At 45.3% G+C, this 25,213-nt stretch overlaps 1 protein-coding gene across 4 annotated transcripts in view; it reads right to left on the bottom strand.

The window, feature by feature from the left end:
* Window positions 1-25,213, bottom strand: part of MTUS1 (microtubule associated scaffold protein 1) — an 810,444-nt gene that overhangs the window by 534,045 nt on the left and 251,186 nt on the right. For all 4 annotated transcript variants that reach the window (XM_069200374.1, XM_069200403.1, XM_069200384.1 and 1 more), the window contains one exon: window positions 21,912-22,119. In XM_069200374.1, coding sequence (XP_069056475.1) covers window positions 21,912-22,119 — 208 coding nt within the window. The remainder of the gene's footprint in view (window positions 1-21,911; window positions 22,120-25,213) is intronic.

Raw genomic sequence — 25,213 nt, 5'->3', positions numbered from 1 at the left:
AAATGAGCAAGACGAGGCTGGGCGTATGGCTAATCAAAACTCCTCCCCGAGTGCCAAATAAAAAAATTCAACTTTGGGGTCTATCGCCTGGTAAATTTCCACCCCTTTATCAGTTTGTACAGGATAATAAATGCACAATCAGATGTATGCTCTTTTTGAGAAAAGTATTTGTACTGTTTCATCTCAACCTCATTAACATGGCCAAAGATGACTGAGGCACACATTTCTAACTTACGCAAGGCACGATGAACGCCATTTCTATCTATTACCCATTCTTTTCGCCTCCCCGTCCCATCTGTTTCCTTTCTGGAGTCTCCCATCAGTCAGTGACCTCCCCTCTTCCGCTTTGGCTTCCCAAGACAGCTTTTAAGTAACCCTTTTATCACTATCAGTTTCAAAGTGCTTATTTCCGACATGTTGCCAATCCTGCGCTGTACCCCTGACCTGTCTATGTGGCCACTCATCTGTAATACTGGAAAACTGAAACCACTTTCACTGGGTCAGTCTGACATTACTGGACGACTATTTCTACAGCCAACAAAACCTCTCCACAACAATGACCTACTCGTTTTCTTTCGAGGTCAAAAACATGTATTGTGCCCCAACACTAATTACAGAAACGGTTTAAACCTCGCCCACATGAATGCCCTGCTACTTCAATGTCCTCTTGTAGTTATGATGCATTTCAACCAAAAACCTTGCAGACTCTAGTTGTTGCACTAATAGTCAACGCCACAAAATCTACTGATTTGAAAGCCACAAAGTCAAAAAATTCCAAGAATTACAGGGATCTTATAACATGACTTCCAGCTCTGGAGGCCCGGCTGTAATTAAACATTTTGCTAGTGATGAAAAGTATTTTCGCACATCACCCAGATGGTGTGTGGGCGAGTTATTTTCATAGTGTACAAAAAGTAATAACTGTAAATTATTGAAATGTATTAGGTGTGCCACAGGATATCGGGTTTGCAAAAGAGGTATTCATTGATAAAATGTGTAAACAAAAAAAACGTAATGGCTCACTAATATTTGCCTATGCCCTGCTCACGAACTCAGCCAAAAACGTAACTGAAATGCTAATCTTAGCACCTCATCTCAAGTTTTTTACTTTAATGTCAAGATTGTATCGTGTTGTGTGCGGATTAACTGTTTGCAAACTTGTTTGTGCATGCACGCGTTTTGTTTTATAATGTGGCGCTTCTTCATTTCAGGCACAGCGTCCCCTCATTTACTTCTTCTAGCCATCTATTCAGACTGCGGCGCAGATACCATCTCCCACTTACAATAGCTTGGAGCAGTGGTTCCTAACCTTTTGATTTCTATGGACCCCCACTTTAACATTAATGGAACCCAGGGACCCCCACTGAATCATCATGGGAATCCGGGGGACCCCCGCCTGAGTCATTACTGGAAGCTGGGGACCTAATTTGTCAATATTTATTTATATATATTTTTTTAATTTTCTAGGCTCTCGCGGACCCCCTGAGAAGGCTTTGCGGACCCCCAGGGGTCTCCGGACCATCGGTTGGGAACCACTGGCTTGGAGTATTCTGCAGCCTGTTACAAGAACACGCCCATTTCCAATGTACAGCTGCCATCTAGGGGTCAGCCCGGATCAGATGCGCTCGGATTTTGATCACGTGACTGCATCTAGACGCTGTAGAAATGTTTTCAAAGACTGAATACAGCTGGGACCCTGAAGGAAAATAACGACGAGAGGCTGCTAGACAATGACAAAAGGCAATGGCCAGAATAATGGTTATGCTAAAAGCCTACATGCAGCTGTGCCACATTCAAATTGTTATCAACAAGTACTGACAAAGCCAATAAGTCTGAGACTCATTTTCAAATGCATGCAGCATAAGCACATTGAAGCCCAACTCATTGAAGAAACGAATGTCTGTCTAAATTGAAGGCTCCCTTGCCCTCAACAGACTCCTGTTTTGGATTCTACATTACATTATGGACTGATGACAAGGGAGTTGCCATTAGGTTTCTATGACTTGGAAAGATAGGAAGAAATATAAATCACAGCTCCCTCGCCGCCCAACGCTAGTAAGGGAGTAGTGGAAGGAGAAAGCGAGATGAATGAATATGGCATTTATACTCCGCATTTAAAAAAAGCTACCTCTGGAACAAAGTGTCATGGTGCCATGGGGAAACAAAAAAGTAAACAGACTGCCCCGAAGTAGGTTGTCACACATAAGACCCAATCTTGAGATCAGAAGGATGTATCCTAGATTTTATTCTAGATAAAAACGTCTAAGATGTTTTCTAGAGACTGCCATGTTTGGTTGGGAACAACGTTTCCAGAGGAAGAGAATTGCAGAGTTTGGCAGTGACAATTGACAGAGATCTGCCCTTCTAAACCCGAGAACAGTCACAAAGTTCCTAGGTGGAAGGTACTAAGTAAAGAGCTCTTAGGTACGAGTGATGCAGCTGGCTAAGTTGTTGGCAATGTTTGTGGACTGGGAGTCAGCGTAGTCTAACAAGTTCACCTGAGATGAATGCAGACTTTTAAAGACCAAACACTAGTCTGACTAAAGCATTCTGAATAGTTCTGGAAGGGATACTCCGGGAGGCCAACAGACAGAAAGGTGCAATAATCTAACCTCACAAGAATCAGGGCTTGGACAAGATCCTTCCTGGAGTTGGCTAAGACGAACAGCAGAATCTTCCTGATAATGCTTAGGGAGTTTAATGCCAGGCAAGCATGTGATCCCAATGTGTTCTTCAAAAGATAGGTCAGGGTCAATCCAAATTACAAGATTCTGAGCCTAAAAAACAGGAGTGGAAAGAGTGCTAAAGAAAGCTGTCCATCATTCACAGGACCGGAGGGCCCAAACAGCATAATCTCAGTTGTATTCTTGTTCAGGGTAAGAAAATTGGTTGCAATGCAATTTAAAAACTCTTTCAGGAAAATCTTGAAATTCTTTAATATAATTATTCTCTAATCTAATCTTAAACCGGTGTCATCCGCGAATGAATAACAATGATGCACAAGGATTCGAGATGTCTGGCTAACTGAGGAAGGTACAGGTTGAACAATACATGGGTCAAAACCGAACCCTGTGGTACACCTCTAGAGATAGATGTTGGAGAGGACCTATGTTTGTTAATGGCAACTGCCTGGGTTTTATGAGACAAAAATGATGCAACCCAGGCCAGAACATTTCCAGCTATCCCCACTGTTTCTAGTCTGTGTAGAAAATGTGAATAAGAAATGGTGTAAAAAGCAGCTGACAGACCTAATGAAATCAGAGCACTCATTGTTGCCACAGTTACCTCAGTCACTTGGGTGGCGCTGACCAGCACTCTCTCAGTGGACGGATTCCTTTGGAATCCTGACTGGTCCTGATGGTTAGTCAAGGATGCTGCAGGTTGTTTATTTACTGTACTTTCTCTAACTTTAGGGTAAAGAAGCAGAGAAATGGGAAGATATTTTGACATGATCTGAGGGTAAAAGGATGGCTTTTTAAGCAGGGGGTAAACAAGGTCTTCTTCCAAGAGCCAGGGACTGTTCCTGATGCCAAAGAAGAGTTGCAGGCATCCTTAATGTAGACTGTAACAAACTTAGACTTTCTTCAGATGTACAATGCAGCAGCCATCCGAAGGACAGACCAAAGATGTGGGAGAAAGAAGGTTGACATTTGCTCTTTGGAAATGGCAGAGCAGGATGTCCAAAACGCCCAGCTCTAGTTGCCTAAAACTCCACAGCATTGAGCACAGGCTGAGGTAGGGATGTGACCAAGGTGTTTAATTTGTCTACAAAGAAATTAGATAAATTAACACTTTTTAGTGAGGCTGTAAGAGGATTTCTCAAGGCTTCGGGACAGGCCATATGCTGCGTAACATGAAAACCTCCTTAGTAGGATGTTGAGAACCAAGGATACGCTTCTCGGCAAAACCGGCTCTACCAACTGTTACATTTGTAAGGTGGGCTCGTTTCTGTTCTCAACATCTACATTCTTTAAGGATTTACAACTCCTGGTCGAACCACAGGGCAAAAGGTCAAAAACTCTTGAGCCTTAAACTTGATGAGGATTACTTTTATCTAACTGGACAATCAGCTAAGGGCTGATTCTACTGTATTCTACACTGGGTTATCCCTGGTCAAAGAGGGGCTAAAATCAAGAATAGTGGTCTCCCACTTTCCTACGTTGAGATTTTTCCATAGTTTAACTTGGAGCCATGTTTTATGTGGAGAAGATTTTTACGTAAACCTGTCTGCACCATAAAACAGATCACAGTGATCCGTCAAGGCAAAAGGAATACAGTCCAGAAGAGAGGCCTATTCTAAGGACCACAGCACTGCGTCACCAGTGTTTCCTGGCACAGACTTCTTGCCAGCAGGCATTTTCCATTGGTCTGGTAAATTGTCATTCTACTTCTGCCCATCACAGCTTACTGCGTAGGGCAATGGTTAAGTTCACTTTATTTACTGGCTTTAGGGGTGTGTGAAATACACATAATTAGAAATTTCAAAGAATCACAAATGTTACACAAACTGTAAATCAGTAATTTAGTGCTATATTTCACTGCAAAATGTATCCTCCAGCAATTTTTAATGAGTGAACGCACTTTGCACTTAAAGTGAAGAAAACAAAAGCAACACGAACAACGCCTCACAAGCTTGTTTCTGTGCGTTTGCTGTAAATTTTACCGCAAATAGCTTGTAATTATGCAAAGTGACAATTTCAGGAATTTGGTGTAACAAGCATAATATGAAATTACTCTGGCGTAATTTACATTTTTGCCTGGCCTAATTGGCTCCCTTCTCCTTGGGTGACTGCACAAAGCCTGCGCACGTTGTTCACAGCCACCAAAAACATTTCCTTACTCTTCAGTGTCAAAGCGGTTACACAGTGCGCTTTTTATTAGGGTTGAGCCTGTGTTGCATGCGCTCGCGCATGCGTCAAGCAGCGAGACTCTTTTGTATTTAGAAAAGGGCTCGGAGCCCTGTCAACTTCACGTCAGTGTTTTTTATTGGTTGGTGGGCTTCCCTAATAAAATCTGCTTGCTTTCATTAGTCGAAGGCACGCCTATGTCATGCCTTTTCCGGTGGCTAGCCCTCCTCCAGCGCAGCGACCAAGTACAGAAAACATGCGAGGCACGCTGTTTTCCATCGGGCTCGTGGACTTTTTTTTTCTCTAATTTACGAGCCCGATCTCGCTTGGCAGAAGTCAAGCGCTTTACAGACTTGATTTCACTTTTTCGGGGTATGTACATAAATGCACTTTTGCCCGATAGGTGAAAAGTCGGGTTAGGAGTTTACAACGCGATCAGCTCTAACATGAGCAAACGCGAGACCCGATGCATTGTAAATGCTTGTTTGTATTGCCTTTAGATGTAGGCTATTTATTGTCTGCAGTTATGGTGCCCAGTTACATATTGACTTATTTTCCATCTCTTTTTTTCAGTTGTATTCTAAAGTGACATGGATACTGTAGTTTCATGAGATGAGTATTTTGTTGAGTGGTAATTCACTCGTGTCTCCTTCAAATGAGTAGTAGAGAAGGGACAACAGTGAACGTTTTTTAAATTTTACATTTTTATTGCAAACACGACAGCCATGTTTAGGAGGCTCCACATTTTTTCTTTTTAATTTTCTGCCACGTCGACAATAAATAAAAAGACCAGCCTGCCAATGTCAGACTTATTGGTTTTTCCAATGCTAGTTTTATCTTTGCTGTAGCCTTCGATACAGGCTTCTGCTGCTGTGTTCAAACTGTCAGTGATCAATATGGTCAGCCAACGGTGCAGCTGCACAGAGAACAAATAAGGGTAAGTACAAGTAAATTATGGAATTTATTGATTGAACTCACAGTGGGAATTTATTTTTTCTAATCCTTCCTGCACCCATTACTGAGCCTGGAGCCCCCGGACGATTGTGCGAATTATGTCAAATAACAATGTGCATTTTCCATCAGTTCTTAAACATTATTATTTTAGGTTACGTTTTGGACAAGGGACTCTATGCTCCAGATCATATTCCCACTGTGTAAAAGGTATTAATGGTCCAAAAGGCACATAGTAGTAAACAGGCCCCTTGTTGCAACTACCCCCCCCTTTTTTAGTCTAACATTTGATTCTAACTTGACTGTGTGTGATGGGATCCTGCTAACCAGGCCCAGGCACCTGTGTTCTTTCCCTAAAAGTTCACCATTGGTTCCACTATTGGCACCCTCTGACACACAGATAAGTCCCTTGTAAAAGGTACCAGTGGTACCAAGGGCCCTATGGCCAGAAAGGGTCCCAACGGGCTGCGCCATATATTATGAGACCGTAAGGGACCTCTCACCAAACAAATGCATACTGCCACTGCAGATTGTGTGTGTTGGTGGAGAGAAAAAGGCAAAGTCAACATGGCAACCCTCTCTGGGTGCCACGCCTATCAAACACTGCCTGTGGCACAGGTCTGTTACCCCCTCTAACAGGCCTTACAGGGTGCACTATACCACCGGTGAGGGCATAGCTGCACGAGTAATATTCCCCTACAGTGTCTAAATCCATTCTTAGACATTGTAAGTGCAGTGTAGCCATATTAAGTACATGGGCTGGGAGTTTGTCAATACGGACTCCACAGCTCCACAATGGCTTCACCAAATGCTGGTAAGTTTGGTATCAAACGTCTCAGCTCAATAAACCCACAATTGTGCCCCTCCATCCCCCCCGCAGAAACATCAACACTTGGCAGTGAGCCTCAAGGGCTTGTGCCTTTTGTTTTGCTGCACCAGTGCACTCCAGCTAGTGGAGATGCCCGCCCCCGACCAGGCCCTACTTTTGGCAGCAGGTCAGACGGGAAAATTAGTAAACACCAGGAGGAATGTCATCACTAGCTGGGACCACCCCTAGGGTGCCACAAGCTGAGGTGAATCCCTCCTGGCAGAATCCTCCATCTTGTTTGGAGGGAGATAGTCAATAGGGTTAGGTATGTACCCCCCTCCTTCAAAGGGAGTGAGCCCAGGAAGGGTGTAGCCACCCTCAGGGTCAGTAGCCATTGGCTACTGCCATCTGACCCCTGTAACACCTCACAATCTACTATTTAGGGGCACCCCTGAACCTTGCTCTTCAGATTCCTGGTGACCTAGAGAAGAAGGACTGAAGAGCCGCTCCAGCTGTGAAGACTCCAGACGACAACTGACTTAGCCCGAGCTCTACTGGCCTGTCTGCAGCTTCAAAACTCCTGCTACAAAAAGGCGACGCATCCTGTATGAGAAGTGACCTCTACAAACCCCCAGAGGAGTGCCTGCCTAACCAAGGACCAAAATCTTCCAAGGATAGAGGCCCTGTCCACACACAAACCTCCAATAAGAACTCAAGACCCTCCCTAGATCCGTGAGTCTTGCCCACTCTGCAGCTGACGCCCATGGGCCGAGTCAAAGTGGCCGACCAGTCCTGAGAAGGTTCGCAGGTGATTCCAACCTCGAGTCCACCATGGGTTGACCCCTCCTGACCACCACCACCACAGCGCCTGCAGCCTAAATCCAGAGGACCCCTCTGACCGCAACTAGTTCTGGAAAAGATTACTAATGTCCTAAGGTACCTTGCACCATCAGCCCCCTGGCCTTGGGGACCCCAACAGACAGTCCAGCAACATCTAGTGGGCTCTCTACGTATCTGTCCAGAGGTTGGTCTTCTTCAGCCGACTCCTTGAACCAAGCATCAAGCCTGCAGCCTCTTTGTGACCCCCACCCTCCCCCCCAGGGTTGCTCCATTACAATGCATTGGGCGCCCAATGCTGTGTTTGCACCCTGCACCCGGCCGCCCCCTTGTCACTGACAGTGTGTGATTTTGGTGCCGACCTGTGACCCCTCCAGGTCTGTGCCCAAAAGTCAGGGGTACTTACCTTTAAGTTGTTTCTTTTTAAGTGCCTCAGTCTCCACTGGATTCCACTGGGCACCCAACACCAATTTGACCTATGCACCCAGACATCCCTGTGTTACTGCTGGTGCACCCTTGGTGTCTTCCTAAACTTTGCCCTGTGGACACACTAACTCCCGAAGACTGGGGTTGTAAGTTGAGTACTTACCTGCAAACTGTGTTGATACTTTTCCTCCCCTAGGACTGCATTGCTTTCTATGAAAATGGCACTAAGTGTCTACTTATGATATTGAAAAGTACTACTTACCTGTCAACTGTTAACTGTGAATTACTAACTAAGTGCATTTGAGACTTGAAAGTGATAGATTCTTGAAACTGTACTTACCTGCCACAAAGATCCTTTTGGTTCTAGTACTGAAGTAAAGTGTTTTTTCCATAAACAGTGGCTTGGAGTTAGTCACTGAGTGTGTGCCTCATTTCGTGTGTGCGTGCCTCATTTCATGTGTGTGTGTGTGTGCCTCATTTCGTGTGTGCGTGCCTCATTTCATGTGTGTGTGTGTGTGCCTCATTTCGTGTGTGTGTGTGTGTGCCTCATTTCGTGTGTGTGTGTGTGTGTGTGCCTCATTTCGTGTGTGTGTGTGTGCCTCATTTCGTGTGTGTGTGTGTGTGTGCCTCACTTCGAGTGTGTGTGTGTGCCTCACTTCGTGTGTGTGTGCCTCATTTCGTGGGTGTGTGCCTCATTTCGTGGGTGTGTGCCTCATTTCGTGGGTGTGTGCCTCATTTCGTGGGTGTGTGCCTCATTTCGTGTGTGTGTGCCTCATTTCGTGTGTGTGTGCCTCATTTCGTGTGTGTGTGCCTCATTTCGTGTTTGTGTGCCTCATTGTGTGTGTGTGCCTCATTTCGTGTGTGTGTGCCTCATTTCGTGTGTGTGTGCCTCATTTCGTGTGTGTGTGCCTCATTTTGTGTGTGTGCGCCTCATTTCGTGTGTGTGTGAGTGTGTGTGTGTGTGTGTGTGTGTGTGTGTGTATAACAAATGCTTAGCACTATCCTCTGATAAGCCTAACTGCTTGACCACACTACCACAAAAGAGAGCATTAGTATTATCTACTTCAGCCTCTGTAAAGCCTCTGGGTATCCACTGGACTCTGTGTATACTATTCCTTACTTTGGTATAGTATATACAGAGCCAGCTTCTGACACTTGTCATGAACCAAGACATTTGACCAGAACCACATTGGTATTCTCTTGCTAAAATTAAGAGGTTCAAAAACAGTGTAGATCTCTTTTACATGATCAAGAACAAACTGTCTGCTTAATGTGGGGTACACGCTGATAGTCCCCAGAAGAGCTGAAAAGTGTTAGCGAAAGACAAAGAAAGGTTCTTGACAGACGAGGTAGCCGGGCGACAATTTGCACACTAGAAAAACATGAGCAGGAACAACTGCACGGACGAAGGAATTGTGAACCATGCACATGTTCTAACAAAACAGAAAGCATCCCAAGAAGGGACTACTCTGAGGGTGACCTTCCCCAGTCAAGTGGTCAATGCAATAGGAGCTGGGAAGAATAGGAATGCATTAGACACAGGGCAACACTGCGCTTCTAGGTAACACCAATTTAATTTTACATCATTGATTACTGTGCAAATGTTTACTGCCCAAAAACCTGACAAGAACAGCACTAGTAGAATAGGCTAGGCCTGAAGCACCTCCACTCAGGACAAGCTTTGTTTCTGACCATAGAGTGCACAAAGGCACTCACCCCATGTGGTCAGAACTCACCTGGAAGTGGCAGGCTGGCACAGACCAGTCAGTCACACACTAACAGTAGAGCTGGCATACAGGGGGCATCTCTAAGATGCCCTCTGTGTGCATTTCACAAATAAATCTAACACTGGCATCAGTGGGTTTATTGTGCTGAGAAGTTTGATACCAAACTTCTCAATATTCAGTGTAGCCATTATGGAACTGTGGAGTTCATAATGACAAATTCCCAGACCATATACTCAGTATGGCTACCCTACACTTACAATGTCTAAGAATTGACTTAGACACTGTAAGGACATAGTGCTCATGCCACTATGCCCTCACCTGTGGTATAGTGCACCCTGCCTTAGGGCTGTAAGGCCTGCTAGAGGGGTGTCTTACCTATGCTACAGGCAGTGGGTTAAGGGCATGGCACTCTGAGGGGAGTGCCCTGTCGACTTAGTCTTTTTCTCCCCACCAGCACACACAAACAGGCAGTGTGCATGTGCTGAGTGAGGGGTCCCCAGGGTGGCATAATACATGCTGCAACCCTTAGAGACCTACCCTGGCCACAGGGCCCTTGGTACCAGGGGTACCTTTTACAAGGGTCTTAAATGTGTGCCAGGGCTGTGCCAATTGTGGAGACAAAGGTACAGTTTTAGGGAAAGAACACTGGTGTTGGGGCCTGGTTAGCAGGGTCCCAGCACACTTGCAATCATAACTAGCATCAACAAAAGGCAAAAATGTAGGGGGTAGCCATGCCAACAGTGGCATTTTCCTACACACAAGGTCAGATTGTTTCTTTTAAAGTTAAGATAAGGCTGTGTTTATTTTACATTATCATTAGATTGCAGATACCAGGGCCTGATAAGGAGCAGTACTGGAGTCAGATTTATGACCCAGGGCTCAGAGATGAAGAATTGAAGCACTGAGATGGCTAACTCTTAAATAAATGTCATTGTCAACTCAGGATTGTAAGTGAGAACAAAATGAATGGCTCTATGAACATTAGGCTTAAGGTCAAGGAAGTTTGCCGTGGAGTTGATTGGGAATAAAGTGTGAGCTGTTTAGCCTTGGGTAGCTCACGATGATCTTCACTGATCAGATTTAGCTCTCGCTACAGAAAAGGTTGGAGACCTCTGCATTAGACGCTGTGCAAAAATGCTACAATTACACAGTTAAATAGGCATTAACAGCCACCTCTCTAACAACCACTGGAAGAAGAGTGTCCCCTATCCTTACGCTTCTCTGTTGAATCATTTTTTCAGTTATGCAAGTTAAAAAGCTGCATTTTAAAAATCGAGACCGATGTCCAGATAAAAGAATGTAGAGTAAGTAGCTACCACCTTAAGCGGAATTTTTCAGCCTGAGGCTGTTTTAATTATGCTTGCTTTCATTACTAACGTTGTATTTAATTTCACCAACTGTAATCCAGCCAAGTGCGCCTTTATCATGGGCCCATATCACACTGGCTACCCTACTAGCGTCACACAGCAAAGAAATTCATGCAACAAGGACAACAAACCATAAATTCCACAGCACGAGGCTTACTCATTGGCAGAGTGACGAGTACAGCACACACCAGCTCGTGAATCACCTCTCCGAGTCTATAAACAGCAAACACCTCCTCCGCCATGAAACAGGAGCGGAAAGGTTAGCGCCCCCATGACTCTTGCACTACATCTGCTTCCCTATAAACACTCGGCCAAAAGAGCTCTAACCCGACGACGGCAGTACCAAGCCGTGCACTGAAACAGCTGAGCAACTAGTCTGGTTCTACGATAAAGACATGAGTCTTGGTTTAACCAGATTCGTTCACCACTGCAGAGAAAGGCACTCGGATTCATCTGACAGAAATACATGCACAGCATAAACACGTTTCGGACCCCTTAAATCAAAAATGGATTATTTTGCAGCATCCTCGCTCTCTCTCCTCTGAGTGGCTACACCGATGCAGAGGCAGCAGCTTCGGGCGCGGCGAGTGCACTGTCCGGCCTACCGCAGGGTCATAGAGAGGGCCACGGGCGAGGGAGAAGGCCCAGTGGCCTCTGCTGACTACAGATGAAATCTTCTCGCTGCTCTAGATCGTAAACTAAACGTCACACCGCATGTTCAGACACGGCTCCTGACCGAACATAGCCACGAGGGGAGCAGGCACCTCATATTCACGCTGAAAAACCCACGTGTGCTATGTCACACCTATTTTTCCACTGTGGTTCACAGTGAAAAGTAAAATATTACATAAATACCCTTGCACACAGACGCATGGTAATTGTGAAATATTGATAATGACCACTGTACTGTATACACGAATAAACGCGATTATGTTTTTAATGTCAATGGTTAAAACTAGACAGACGCACCAATTTCCTTCACATTACATGGACTTCAATAGGTTTGTAATTTAAGACGCTAAGTATAAAGGGCCACTGGAGTACACGGAAGGATCAAGTTATGCGTCGAGGTTGACTAAATTGTGTGTCAAGAAGAGGCAAATTATGAGCATAATGCACATTTTGAAACAATATGATGGTGCTACTTTGTCTTTTTACACGTTAACACTGAGGAAAGGTGCCGATTTATTAATAAAGTTCACATTCTAATACATTAACAGACAAAAAGCGGCATTTGACTTTTGTGAACGACCTTACACTGCACAGCAAGACGGGTCACTGTGTTTTGAGTAACTTCATTTGTCTGATCTAATGATATTTTTTTTATTTCGTAAAATCTACAAACTATGCAGTTGATAGATTATGTGGTGCATGCGGCAAATACATGATTATGAGGAAAATGCTGCTACAAAAAACAGGACAAAACAGTAAAATATATATCAACTCATGTATCTTGCACACTAATTGTAAAAGTAAAGGAGACCAATGCTTCTCTACAATGGCTCATCACCTCTGAAAAACTACCCTGCTGAACATCTGTAGTGCCATTAGCTTCAGGTAAATCAAAGCAAAACAAAACAAGAAAGCATTGGCAATGCCAATATATCTGGATTATGAATGAAAGTGCCTTTAAGCACTGATGGGCTTAGGCACTCTATGCATCACATACATGCACACTGTCACTCATCTATGCACTCATTTATCCATTCCCTAAAACTTTTTTAATTCACCCTCTGACACAACCGCAATAAAATAGTCACAAACATTACACATGCAAGATAAATTAAAAGAATACAAGCTAAAAGAAGGAAAACATGCTGATGCCTAAATACAGCAGGTATTTGCTTACAAAAACAAAACTAAACATAGCAGCGCGTATCCATCTTGCGGAGGTTCCGTAAATGAACTAGTGTACTTTTAAAGTTCCAGCACAACAGCCTTATTTAGAAACATGGTGACAATCTTGGAATGGTAATACAACAGTACACTAAGGATAACAGCATTCCATAATGGTCTCCTCGTCTAGAGGAAGTGGCAATGTAGGATGCTACAAAATACAGCGGAAATGAGTGGCAAGCAAGTGACCACTTTACACTGCCTGGAGAACTGTAGTAGTCTCTTAAGAAACATTAAAATAAAAAGAGGAGAAGCAAGGAAGCTAAAGGGGAAATATAAGACAAGAACATTGAAAACTAAAGAACTGGACAACCAGCCCGACAGTGCAGTAAACTGTCATGGATTAAAGAGAATGTAAATGACAGACCGAACTAGTGGCAGAACAAAGCTGACTCAAAGGCCTTCTAAGTTTTCCATAAAGATATGTATTTATAAAAATGGATGGATGCATTATTTAATGCTTTTTTATTACAATATCCAGACAGGTAAGTAAGAAATAATTATAGCAAGAATCATTACAGTGCAAATGTTTTTACCACCAGTGTTTGCAAGGGGATAACCAACACCAAAATCCTTCCCTACAAATGTAATCTGTGACATTTCATTTAACAAAATATCTATCTGCTGGCGCTGATACAGTGGAACAACAATCCATCCTAAATTGCCTATTGACTATGTCAGATCTACAGCATTTATCTGAACTTTTCATAAAAACCATATCAGGCTTAAGATATCGGAAATATATTTTCCCAGTGAACTTATCTTGCTTCCAGCTGTTACCATGTGGCTGTAACCATAGCCAACAGGGGCCTCCTTTACTGAGCTTAACCTTTCCCACAAGGCATTGAACAGGCATACAATCAAAGTGTCATAGTATGCTAACTGCATTTGGCAAAGCTTAATTCCATCTCTCCAAAGAGGGCCTTAGAGGGATTCCAATAGCGCAAAGGTCAATACCCATGGCTTGTCAGAGGAGGCAAACAAGAAGCAGAGCCCTTGCATACACAGTAATATGTGAGATTCCATTCAACACCACACCTAGCTGTAGGCTTTAATAGAGATTAATAATCTACCCTTAAATGCCTATTGACTTTAGCATATCCTTTTTACAACCAATATGTCAGGCCTACTGCCTTTATCATACCTATTCATTATAATCAACCCTATAACCTTTATCACTAAGTTGTCACCATAACTAACTCAGCTCCTACTGTGTGGGTCATTAGGCTTTTCACAAGGCAACCATCAACAATGGCATAACAACTTTACAATATGCACAAAATAGAGTTGTAAAAAAATATAATTCCTCTACTAAAGAGCCTAATCACCACAGTGCAAATCATCTATCCCCACAGTTTGTTCTAGTGGGTCACTAACACCAAAACTCTTTCCTACTACGGTAATCTGAGATTCCAAGTAACAAAATACCTGCTTACAGGCTATACACAGCATAATAGCAATCTACCCCTAAAAGCCGATTGCCTTTAACACGAGTCTCACAACAAGGAAGGCCTATTTGCACAGTCACAACTCCTCATTATAAAGACATCACACCTAAAGAATCAGACGCAAGTATTCCCAGTGAATCGGAAAGGCATCTTGCACTTACGTTTATCAGTGGCTTGACACTATATTAAACACAGGTGTACGGAATTGTGCATAAACTGGCAACCATCAGGCATAGTTATAAAATTGCAACTATGTACAAAATTACAGTTAACAAAACAATATTTAACCCCACTCAATGGATCGGAAATGAACTAGAGTTTGTCGAGGTGAGTGACCAAAACCAATGACTTTTGATAATCTGTGAGATTACATGCACCCAAATACCCTTCAGCAACCTTTAACATGATGTGATAATCCACTGACAGGGGTTTAATGGCTTTACCGTCTGCTTTCGCAATAATTAAGTAAGCTCGCCAGTCACTGTAATAACTTTTCATAATAAACATACCAGACCTATGGCATATCCCATAACTCCCCCCTGCACACCAACCAAGATACAGCTATTAGGATTTACCTACTACCATAACCATATCTTTAGCCTTCAATATTGGCTTGTCGTAACCAACTCAAGCCTTCAGTAATAGGAGCAAGCTTTCTACAAGGCAAGTATCAGGCATACACTAAAGTAAAAATTACACAAAAATACAGTTGGGAAAGTGAAATAGTATCTCCCTTAAAAGAGCCTAACAAGTGTATATCATCTATCTTCACAATTTGTTCCAATGGATCACCAACACCAAACCACTTGTATACTTACAGTAATCTGTGAGATTCAATGTAACAATATTCCTGCCTACTGGATTTAGCACACTGCATTAATAATCCATTCTTAACAGGCCTAATGTCGTTAAGCATGTGCTTTTCACAATAATTAGATCTGGCCTACTGGCATTGTCATAACATTTTATAATAAACACAACCTGGGCATGACTTTTCCCAATAAACCGAAGAAGCATTTAGCATTGGCTTTACACCTTACCCAACACTGGCCTATTCAAGTGCACATAAATGGCAACCATTATGCATACAGTTATAAAAACACGTATGATCAAAAAGCCCAGCTTTAAAAACAGGGACCAACAGAAATCAATACAGGTAAGATTGGCAAAATCAGTGGCCAGCGCCAAAAGCCTTGCCCACTACTGGTATCTCTGAATTTACATGTATATCACCGAATTTACATGTACGAAAATACCTGTTTATAGCCTGCAACATAATATGATTACCTACTGTTAAAGGCATACTGACTTTTACAAGTTTCTTAATAAATAAGCTAGACCAACTGCCTCTATCATAATATTTAATACTAAGCAGACCCGACCTATGTCATCAAACATAACTTTTCCTAGCTCCCCAAGGCCTGATGTCACCATAAACACAGACCAGGAATATTGAGTGTAAGCTTTTCCACAAAGCAACCATTAGACACACAGTCATAAGATTAGAAAGGAATAAAAAAAAAAAAAACAGTTGGCGAAGCAAAATACTATTCTACTAAATGGCCTAACAAAGGTTCTTCAAGAGCAAGTCTTCTGAATACTTGGTTTCTCATATGGGATAATCAACACCACAAAAGCATGTCTACTACAGTAATCTGTGAGAGTCCATATAACAAAATACCTATCTGTAGGTTTAAAAACAGAGAAACAACAATCCATACTTAAATGCATATTGACTTCAAAATGTACTTTTTCCAATAAATGTCACACCTAGTGCCATTATAACATTTCATAATAAGCAGATCAGCCCCATAGCCATGATCATTGGCTTGCCACCATAACCAAGTTAGTACTGATGTATCGAGCATACAAGACAAAAAGTCAATTATATGGGAACACAATTTTTGTTTGCTTTTCTTTAGCCACCATAAGTTCACCGGGTATACCCAGACGTGGGTCACAGGCTCCCCATGCCACTGGATTCAAGCTAGTCCAGCAGATGAAGGGTGACATCCTGAAACCGGTCCCAGGATGATTGCTTCCGTTCCAGAGAGAACCTTGCCTGGTAGTTCCGGCTGGGCTGTTCCCAGGGTGAATGGAGTCAAGACTGATTTGCACATGGCTGGGTCCAAACTGGGGTGGCGTGGTGAGCAAAAGAATTGATGGATTAAACCCAGATCTGTGACGGGGGTGAATGTTTGATTGGGTCTGCATTTTGTCAATCATTTGTGTTCGTTTTGCTTTTGTAAACACACATATTCAGCAAAATCAAATCCTGTACTGAGGGCAACACGATGTGGGTGGAGTCTACACCCTTCTCCCATTAGTGCTCTTTTTTGTTGTTCACAGAAGGTAAAGCACCAACTGCACTCTCACCAGACTTAAAAACTCACTTAGATAAGTGCAGCCCTGAGCACCCCACACTGCTGTCAAACACATTTAATTCTGTCTAAAGTTACTGAAGGAAGGTAACTGGTTATCTAAGACACTTAACAGCATTACAACGCTATGTTTGCGCCCCGAAAGCTCAGGCTCTGTCTGCTGCTGGCTCAGGCATGAGGATAAACAGAATAATCACAGCTTGCACAGAATGGAAGCACTTTTTTCTGAGAAGCACTCAACTTCTTCCCACTCAAACGTGTGTGGGGGAGCCAAAACACCTCTCTAATACTCCTGAAGGAATATTTGTAGGATTATCACAGTACATCTGGATTATCACATTACGTCTGGCAAGAGTTACACAACTCTTCAGAGTGCGTTATCGTGTCTGTAAACGTATACCTGAGACATGCAATTTTGGAATCTGCTCTGCAAACTAATACTGCTACCTACGCTGATTGTACACCGCCATACCAATTGTTAAATTTTAAATTCAGAATCAATGTCACTTTAATATACTTTAAAAGAAGGCACTGGCAAAGCAATAATGTTTTGTCTTTCCAAACTACTAACCATGCCAATGCTTTTTTGGCAAAGCTGTGCAGTACTGTAAGCAAATCAAAGGTCAATTCAGGAAAAGAAAAGTAAGTGGATGGGGAGCAACAGAGGAGCTTGAAACTGAGAAAAAATAAGTAAATAAAAGCTGGGGTGCGGATGTTGGGGAACAATGTACAAGCTGGTGTGAGTAATGGAGTAAGCAACATGGAGGAGAAGAGGTGGGGTGGCTATTTGAAGGGGGAGCAGCAGTAAGAATACACGTCTTCCAGGAAAAATGTTGGGAAAGTAGCTGTACTCCTTAAGAGGGACAGAAACAAAAAAGAGGTAGTAAAGGCATTCAATAGGAGGGAAGCAAACAAGGGACAAGAAAGGAAACCAATGGTAAGCTGTGGGCTAGCACAAAGTTCATTATGTCTGGTATGGTCAAAAATAGGTAGGTCAACAGAAAACAGCTAATAGCAGTCTGTAGGCAAGACCTAAAACCTAGTCCATCATCCTGCCATGGTGAAATATAGTAATTAGTCAAACATCTAATACCAAATTAAATATGCCTTTCGCCATCAGACACCAGACTTCCTTAAAATTCAGAAGCTTCCCTTTTTGACCCTGTCTTCAAGTAAAGTGTGTGTTTCGGCTTCTTTAGCCACCTGCTATTCAGGGGCTCTGTGCTACACAACTGAGGAATGTCTGAAGAAGGTAGTCAGACGACAGCATAATGACTCATGTTTAATGTGAATGAATGAGGTTTACTGTCTATACACAGAAAAACTGCCAAAGGAATGGACATACCACAAAACACCTTAATTTAGTTATATGTTGGCCATCATTTACCACATCCCTCCCTTTCTGCCACAGAAACCCTCTGTTTCCAACTGGCACACAAATCCTAGTCCCCATGTGGCACCCTCTGAGACATAAGTCCCTGAATCACAATAAACTGCTTCAACCTACAAAATTAATTGGTAACCGCTTCAACCCACAAAATTCTTTAGACGGCACTCACGCCTCTCTACAATGGAAAATATGTCCCTTTGCACTAAACATTCTCTGCACCCGTTTTTTTACTGTGGCAGGTTAACTGTACTGTGATAGTTACATGCCCCAACAATGGCCACTTTGCAGCCAACTACACTACAACACTGACAGTCTCTCAAAGGGGCTCGCACTACCCAAAATACATCTACTTATTGTATGGTTAGCGCATCCCGATCTTTGTCCATCTAAACAGAACACAACATTTGACTTCTGTATTTAAAGCAGATATATGTTCAGAAGCATGGTCGGTCAATATGATGCTAGGAGAGATAACAGTACAACAAAGTCAAATTAGTTGTAGAACACTATTCAAACCTGAAATGTTTTTCTTTTCTTGTTCTATGTCACTCTCTTCCTTCATATCAGTTTACCTCAATCTGTCTCTTAATCCTCCGTTACATATGCTACCCTAATTTTCTTCCATCCGTATGCCTCCCCAAATGTCCAATCATTGCCTTTCAATACTCAAAGCCCCATCATAACATCTAGGGCAAACCAACGTAAGGCAATTTTGTGATTGTAAGAGGCTGGACTGGCTTGTAGTGAGTACCAAGGGGTACTTACACCTTGCACCAGGTCCAGTTATCCCTTATTAGTGTATAGGGTGTCTAGCAGCATAGGCTGATAGATAATGGTAGCTTAGCAGAGCAGCTTAGGCTGAACTAGGAGACAAGTGAAGCTCCTACAGTACCACTAGTGTCATATGCACAATATCACAAGAAAACACAATACACAGATATACTAAAAATAAAGGTACTTTATTTTTATGACAATATGCCAAAAGTATCTCAGTGAGTACCCTCAGTATGAGGATAGCAAATATACACAAGATATATGTACACAATACCAAAATATGCAGTAATAGTATTAGAAAACAGTGCAAACAATGTATAGTTACAATAGGATGCAATGGGGACACATAGGGATAGGGGCAACACAAACCATATACTCCAAAAGTGGAATGCGAACCACGAATGGACCCCAAACCTATGTGACCTTGTAGAGGGTCGCTGGGACTATTAGAAAATAGTAAGGGTTAGAAAAATAGCCCACCCCAAGACCCTGAAAAGTGAGTGCACTAAAGTTCCCCAAAGGACATAGAAGTCGTGATAGGGGAATTCTGCAGGAAAGACACAAACCAACAATGCAACAATGATGGATTTCCAGTCGAGGGTACCTGTGGAACAAGGGGACCAAGTCCAAAAGTCACAAGCAAGTCGGAGATGGGCAGATGCCCTGGAAATGCCAGCTGTGGGTGCAAAGAAGCTGCTACTGGACAGTAGAAGCTGTGGTTTCTGCAGGAACGACAAGGGCTAGAGACTTCCCCTTTGGAGGACGGATCCCTCACGCCGTGGAGAGTCGTGCAGAAGTGTTTTCCCGCCGAAAGACCGCCAACAAGCCTTGCTAGCTGCAAATCGTGCGTTTTTTTTTTTTGGGATGCTGCTGTGGCCCAGGAGGGACCAGGATGTTGCCAATTGCGTCTGGGGACAGAGGGGTCGTCGAGCAAGACAAGGAGCCCTCTCAGCAGCAGGCAGCACCCTCAGAAGTGCCAGAAACAGGCACTACAAGGATGCGTGAAACGGTGCTCACCCGAAGTCGCACAAAGGAGTCCCACGTCGCCGGAGAACAACTTAGGAGGTCGTGCAATGCAGGTTAGAGTGCCGTGGACCCAGGCTGGACTGTGCACAAAGGATTTCCGCCGGAAGTGCACGGAGGCCGGAGTAGCTGCAAAAGTCACGGTTCCCAGCAATGCAGTCTGGCGTGGGGAGGCAAGGACTTACCTCCACCAAACTTGGACTGAAGAGTCACTGGACTGTGGGAGTCACTTGGACAGAGTTGCTGGATTCAAGGGACCTCGCTTGTGCTGAGAGGAGACCCAGGGTACCGGTGATGCAGTTCTTTGGTGCCTGCGGTTGCAGGGGGACGATTCCGTCGGCCCACGGAAGATTTCTTCGGAGCTTCTAGTGCAGAGAGGTGGCAGACTACCCCCACAGCATGCACTACCAGGAAAACAGTCGAGAAGGCGGCAGGATCAGCGTTACAGAGTTGCAGTAGTTGTCTTCGCTACTATGTTGCAGTTTTGCAGGCTTCCAGCGCGGTCAGCAGTCGATTCCTTGGCAGAAGGTGAAGAGAGAGATGCAGAGGAACTCGGATGAGCTCTTGCATTCGTTATCTAAAGAATCCCCAAAGACAGAGACCCTAAATAGCCAGAAAAGAGGGTTTGGCTACTTAGGAGAGAAGATAGGCTAGCAACACCTGAAGGAGCCTATCAGAAGGAGTCTCTGACGTCACCTGCTGGCACTGGCGACTCAGAGCAGTCCAGTGTGCCAGCAGCACCTCTGTTTCCAAGATGGCAGAGGTCTGTAGCACACTGGAGGAGCTCTGGGCACCTCCCAGGGGAGGTACAGGTCAGGGGAGTGGTCACTCCCCTTTCCTTTGTCCAGTTTCACGCCAGAGCAGGGCTAAGGGGTCCCTGAACCGGTGTAGACTGGCTTATGCAGAAATGGGCACCATGTGTGCCCATGAAAGCATTTCCAGAGGCTGGGGAAGGCTACTCCTCCCCTGCCTTCACACCATTTTCCAAAGGGAGAGGGTGTAACACCCTCTCTCAGAGGAAGTCCTTTGTTCTGCCATCCTGGGCCAGGCCTGGCTGGACCCCAGGAGGGCAGAAGCCTGTCTGAGGGGTTGGCAGCAGCAGCAGCTGCAGTGAAACCCCGGGAAATGCAGTTTGGCAGTAACAGGGTCTGTGCTACAGACCACTGGGATCATGGGATTGTGCCAACTATGCCAGGATGGCATAGAGGGGGCAATTCCATGATCATAGACATATTACATGGCCATATTTGGAGTTATCATTGTGAAGCCACATATAGGTAGTGACCTATATGTAGTGCACGCGTGTAATGGTGTCCCCGCACTCACAAAGTCCGGGGAATTGGCCCTGAACAATGTGGGGGCACCTTGGCTAGTGCCAGGGTGCCCTCACACTAAATAACTTTGCACCTAGCCTTTACCAGGTAAAGGTTAGACATATAGGTGACTTATAAGTTACTTAAGTGCAGTGTAAAATGGCTGTGAAATAACGTGGATGTTATTTCACTCAGGCTGCAGTGGCAGGCCTGTGTAAGAATTGTCAGAGCTCCCTATGGGTGGCAAAAGAAATGCTGCAGCCCATAGGGATCTCCTGGAACCCCAATACCCTGGGGTACCTCAGTACCATATACTAGGGAATTATAAGGGTGTTCCAGTAAGCCAATGTAAATTGGTAAAATTGGTCACTAGCCTGTTAGTGACAATTTGAAAGAAATGAGAGAGCATAACCACTGAGGTTCTGATTAGCAGAGCCTCAGTGAGACGGTTAGTCATAACACAGGTAACACATTCAGGCACACTTATGAGCACTGGGGCCCTGACTAGCAGGGTCCAAGTGACACATACAACTAAAACAACATATATACAGTGAAAAATGGGGGTAACATGCCAGGGAAGATGGTACTTTCCTACAGTGATTGGTTGCTGTAGCAGGGGTATATCGACATTGTGTGGTTCTTTATCAGATGCGTGTGGCAGCTGAGCTACTAATACTGCTAACCACAACTATAAGTAAACTACAGAGGTGCAGAGATGCTTACCATTGGATATTTGCTGGTTGTTTCTCCGGGGCGACACAATTCCATTCACGACCACGTTTTTGCTGGTTGAATCTCGTCTCGCGGTGTCTGAAGGCTGCACTTTTGGTTTAGCTGCAGGAATTTTGAAAACTGCTGTGCTTCTCACTGTGCGGGGTTTTTCTTTTTGTACAATCGTGATTTGTGCTGAGGAGACTTTGATTGGAGGAGGCTGTAAAGCATCACCAAATATTATATTGAATTGTGTTTTTTCGATCCACGAAGATTTAATACAAGGCAAAATTCTGTATTTAAATCACTCCAAAAACACATGCATTTATCAATCAGTCGCCGTACAGGACAATAGACAGGGTACTAAAACACTTAAATGCATAACGATTTAAGAATAAATCAGCGTATAATCTATAAAAATGCACCAAGGAACAGAGAAATTAGGCAGTTATAACGTAATGACTGATTTCGTACAGCAAATACTGAAATACTTAAAGGGCAGAGCACCCACTTACCGGGGTCTTAGAAAAGCATTAGTTTCTAAAGAATCCTTACCCACTGTGCTTCGAGACTCGCAGCACAACCACTTTTACTTATAAAGCCTAACATTCGAGAAATACGTACATACAAGATGGCCTTCTCAGGATAAGGATGCTAGAAACTCAAACTTTCCAAGTAACTCTAATAGCCGCACTGACATTGCCCCAATGAATCTCTCAGAAAACCTCTTCTGTCACAGTGAACGGCAGTGGTGGATGATACTGCTGGATGTAGTAGGTATGTGTTCCTATGTTTTTATGCTATAAAATTTATAAGAGTTTTCTTTCTGTTAATTAGTTATTGTTTCCATTTTTATACGTTCCAGATATATAGGTGAACAATGTTTACTTTTAATCTGCCAACCGCTCTGTAAGGTCATGTAGAACCTTGGCAGAGGTTCTAGATCCCACGGTTAGCTCTAGCGATCTGGACGTGAGGCTGTACGAACACCAGCGCCTGCTGTGGACCTGCAATAAAAACGGCACTTGTCGGGGGCGTGGCTTCGGGCGTCAAGATGGCGGTCGCACTCAGAGTGCTCTGGAACCCTCCGTCGTCCGCCCGTAGTTAACGCGGTCTGGCCGAGCGGAAGACGCCGCACTAGCTGTCCTTGTGACCCTCAGACCCGGGGGAGTCTGTGGCGGTGAGCAACTAAAGAAAGCAGGCCCCGTTCCCGTGCTGCGGCCCGATCGGCCCCGAAAACAAAATGGCGGCCGGGGCGGCGGCCCCACCTGGCGCGGCCGCTCTAGACCGGAGGTGTGGCGAGGATCCTGGAAGGAGTTGAGGCCGCGCTCCATACGCGGACCTCATAGCTTGAGAGGGCGGCACTGCCCCGGCCCGGGGGGGGAAGACTCCGGGTGGACGGAGCCGCATCTGCGCGCTGGCTCGGGGGCGCCGACCGGGGGGAGCTGCAGGGCCCTGCTGCGTTGGGGCGAGACCCTGCTGATCTGGACCGGAGCGGTGTGGGAGCGGCCACGGCAGCCCCCCCCCCCCAGTGCCCCGACTGACGGGAGGAGCGTGCTGAGGGCGTGCGGAGTGCCTGGGCTGTACCCATGGCCGGGCGAGGCCCTACTGAAGGTACGGACGCGACCTGGGGATGAGGGGGGGGGGGGGGGGGAGAGGACAGGAGCTTTGAGGGGAAAGGCACCCTCCCCCCCTTAACAATTGAAAAGAGAGCCGGTGGCTTGGGTCCACCCTCTCTGAGCCCTTGGACTGGTCGGGTTTGCCGCAGACCACGACTGCAACAGGGAGCAAGCCGCGATCCGACCGGACGGAGGGCTGCTGCCCTGAACCACCCCATAACCATGATATTGCAGCGCAATTAGCAGCTTAGCCAAGGTGAGATTGGACCTGTCGCAGAATCGCTAGATCCCAGAGGTGGAGAGGGCTGGATCCTGGACCCCCCCTGCTGTGACGGGACCCCACCGGTGTGGAGCCCTCTTTGCCTCCGTGGTAATAACAAATGCGCAGGAGACCTAGACTTGATCTGAAGCACTGCAGGAAGCGACTTATCTGACTCTCGCCCCCTATACCGCGATGGGGAGAGACAAGGCGAACAAACAACCTCCACCCTCCCAGCAAAAGATTGACCAGTTCACGACGCCGGCGGGCCAGAGAGGAGAGGGGGACGTGGGCTAGTGGGGGCCCAGCACCAGACGGAGTAAGTGCCATCCTTCAAGCCATTCAATCATCACAGTCTGCCGTAGAGACCAAAATCGGGGAAGTACGAGAGGACGTGGGCCTTGTTAGGCAGGACCTCAGAAACGCGGTGAACCGAATCACTGAGGTTGAAACCAGAGTCTCCCAGACTGAAAACGACCTAGCCGACCTTATAACCAAAGTGGCCCAGCTGCAGACTCGAAACGGCAAGCTACATGGTTGTGCGGAGGACGCAGAAAACCGGTCAAGACGCAATAACCTGCGCTTCATCGGATTCCCGGAGGGCATAGAGGATGGCGGGGCCTCTGAGTTTCTGGAGAAGTGGATCAAAACCTGGATGCCGGTCGAGCGAGCCCACAGGGCACTGGCTCCGCATCCCCCCCTCCCCCCCCCCCCCCGGTGGCCCAAAACGCCCGATGATTGCGCGATAGATAGAGACAATATCCTTAAGGAGGGTAGGCGATCTGAGGACCTTCAATGGGAGAACCATAAAACCCTAATTTTCCCAGACTACACCTGTGAGGTCCAGATCCGCCGCCGGTCGTACGAGCATGTTAAACAGAAACTTAGAGCAATGCAACTTTCATACATGCTCCTCTTCCCCGCATGGCTCAAAGTCCTTATGGCCGGGCAAGCACACTTTTTTGAAACACCTGAAGAGGCATGGGACTGGCTAACGGAGGAGGACGTCGGAGCTCGAGGGGGGCCCTTGGGACATGCAGGGAGGACCCCCCCGTGTCAGACCCCCCCTCTCGGGGGGACCCCGGAGGCGTACCAGATCCCAGAGGGGGAGACCAAAGGACACAGACACTCCTGCAGACAATGAGACAGCCCGAGACTCTGGTTCACAAACAGAGAGAAATACTGCACACCCTTCTAAGCCTCAGGCCTCAATCCAAACGACAGATGACAGCCGTTTGAGCCAGTCCCCGGCTCTCGGTTAATATGATACACTTGGCACCCGCTGATGGGAACCTGAGGGGCCCGAGATGTCTGACTTGCATATGCGGACCCTACAAGGGTCACTATTGATGGCGTTGCGCCTCCCTATTACATGGCACCTGGAACTTGGCATGTGACCACTAATTGTAATCGATCCGACTAAATGGAGGGGTCCA

Source organism: Pleurodeles waltl, chromosome 1_2, assembly GCF_031143425.1.
Source record: "Pleurodeles waltl isolate 20211129_DDA chromosome 1_2, aPleWal1.hap1.20221129, whole genome shotgun sequence".
In the NCBI taxonomy this organism is placed as follows: Eukaryota; Metazoa; Chordata; class Amphibia; order Caudata; family Salamandridae; genus Pleurodeles; species Pleurodeles waltl.
Note: the sequence above shows the minus strand (reverse complement) of the source record. Positions and strands in the feature narration are given on the sequence as shown.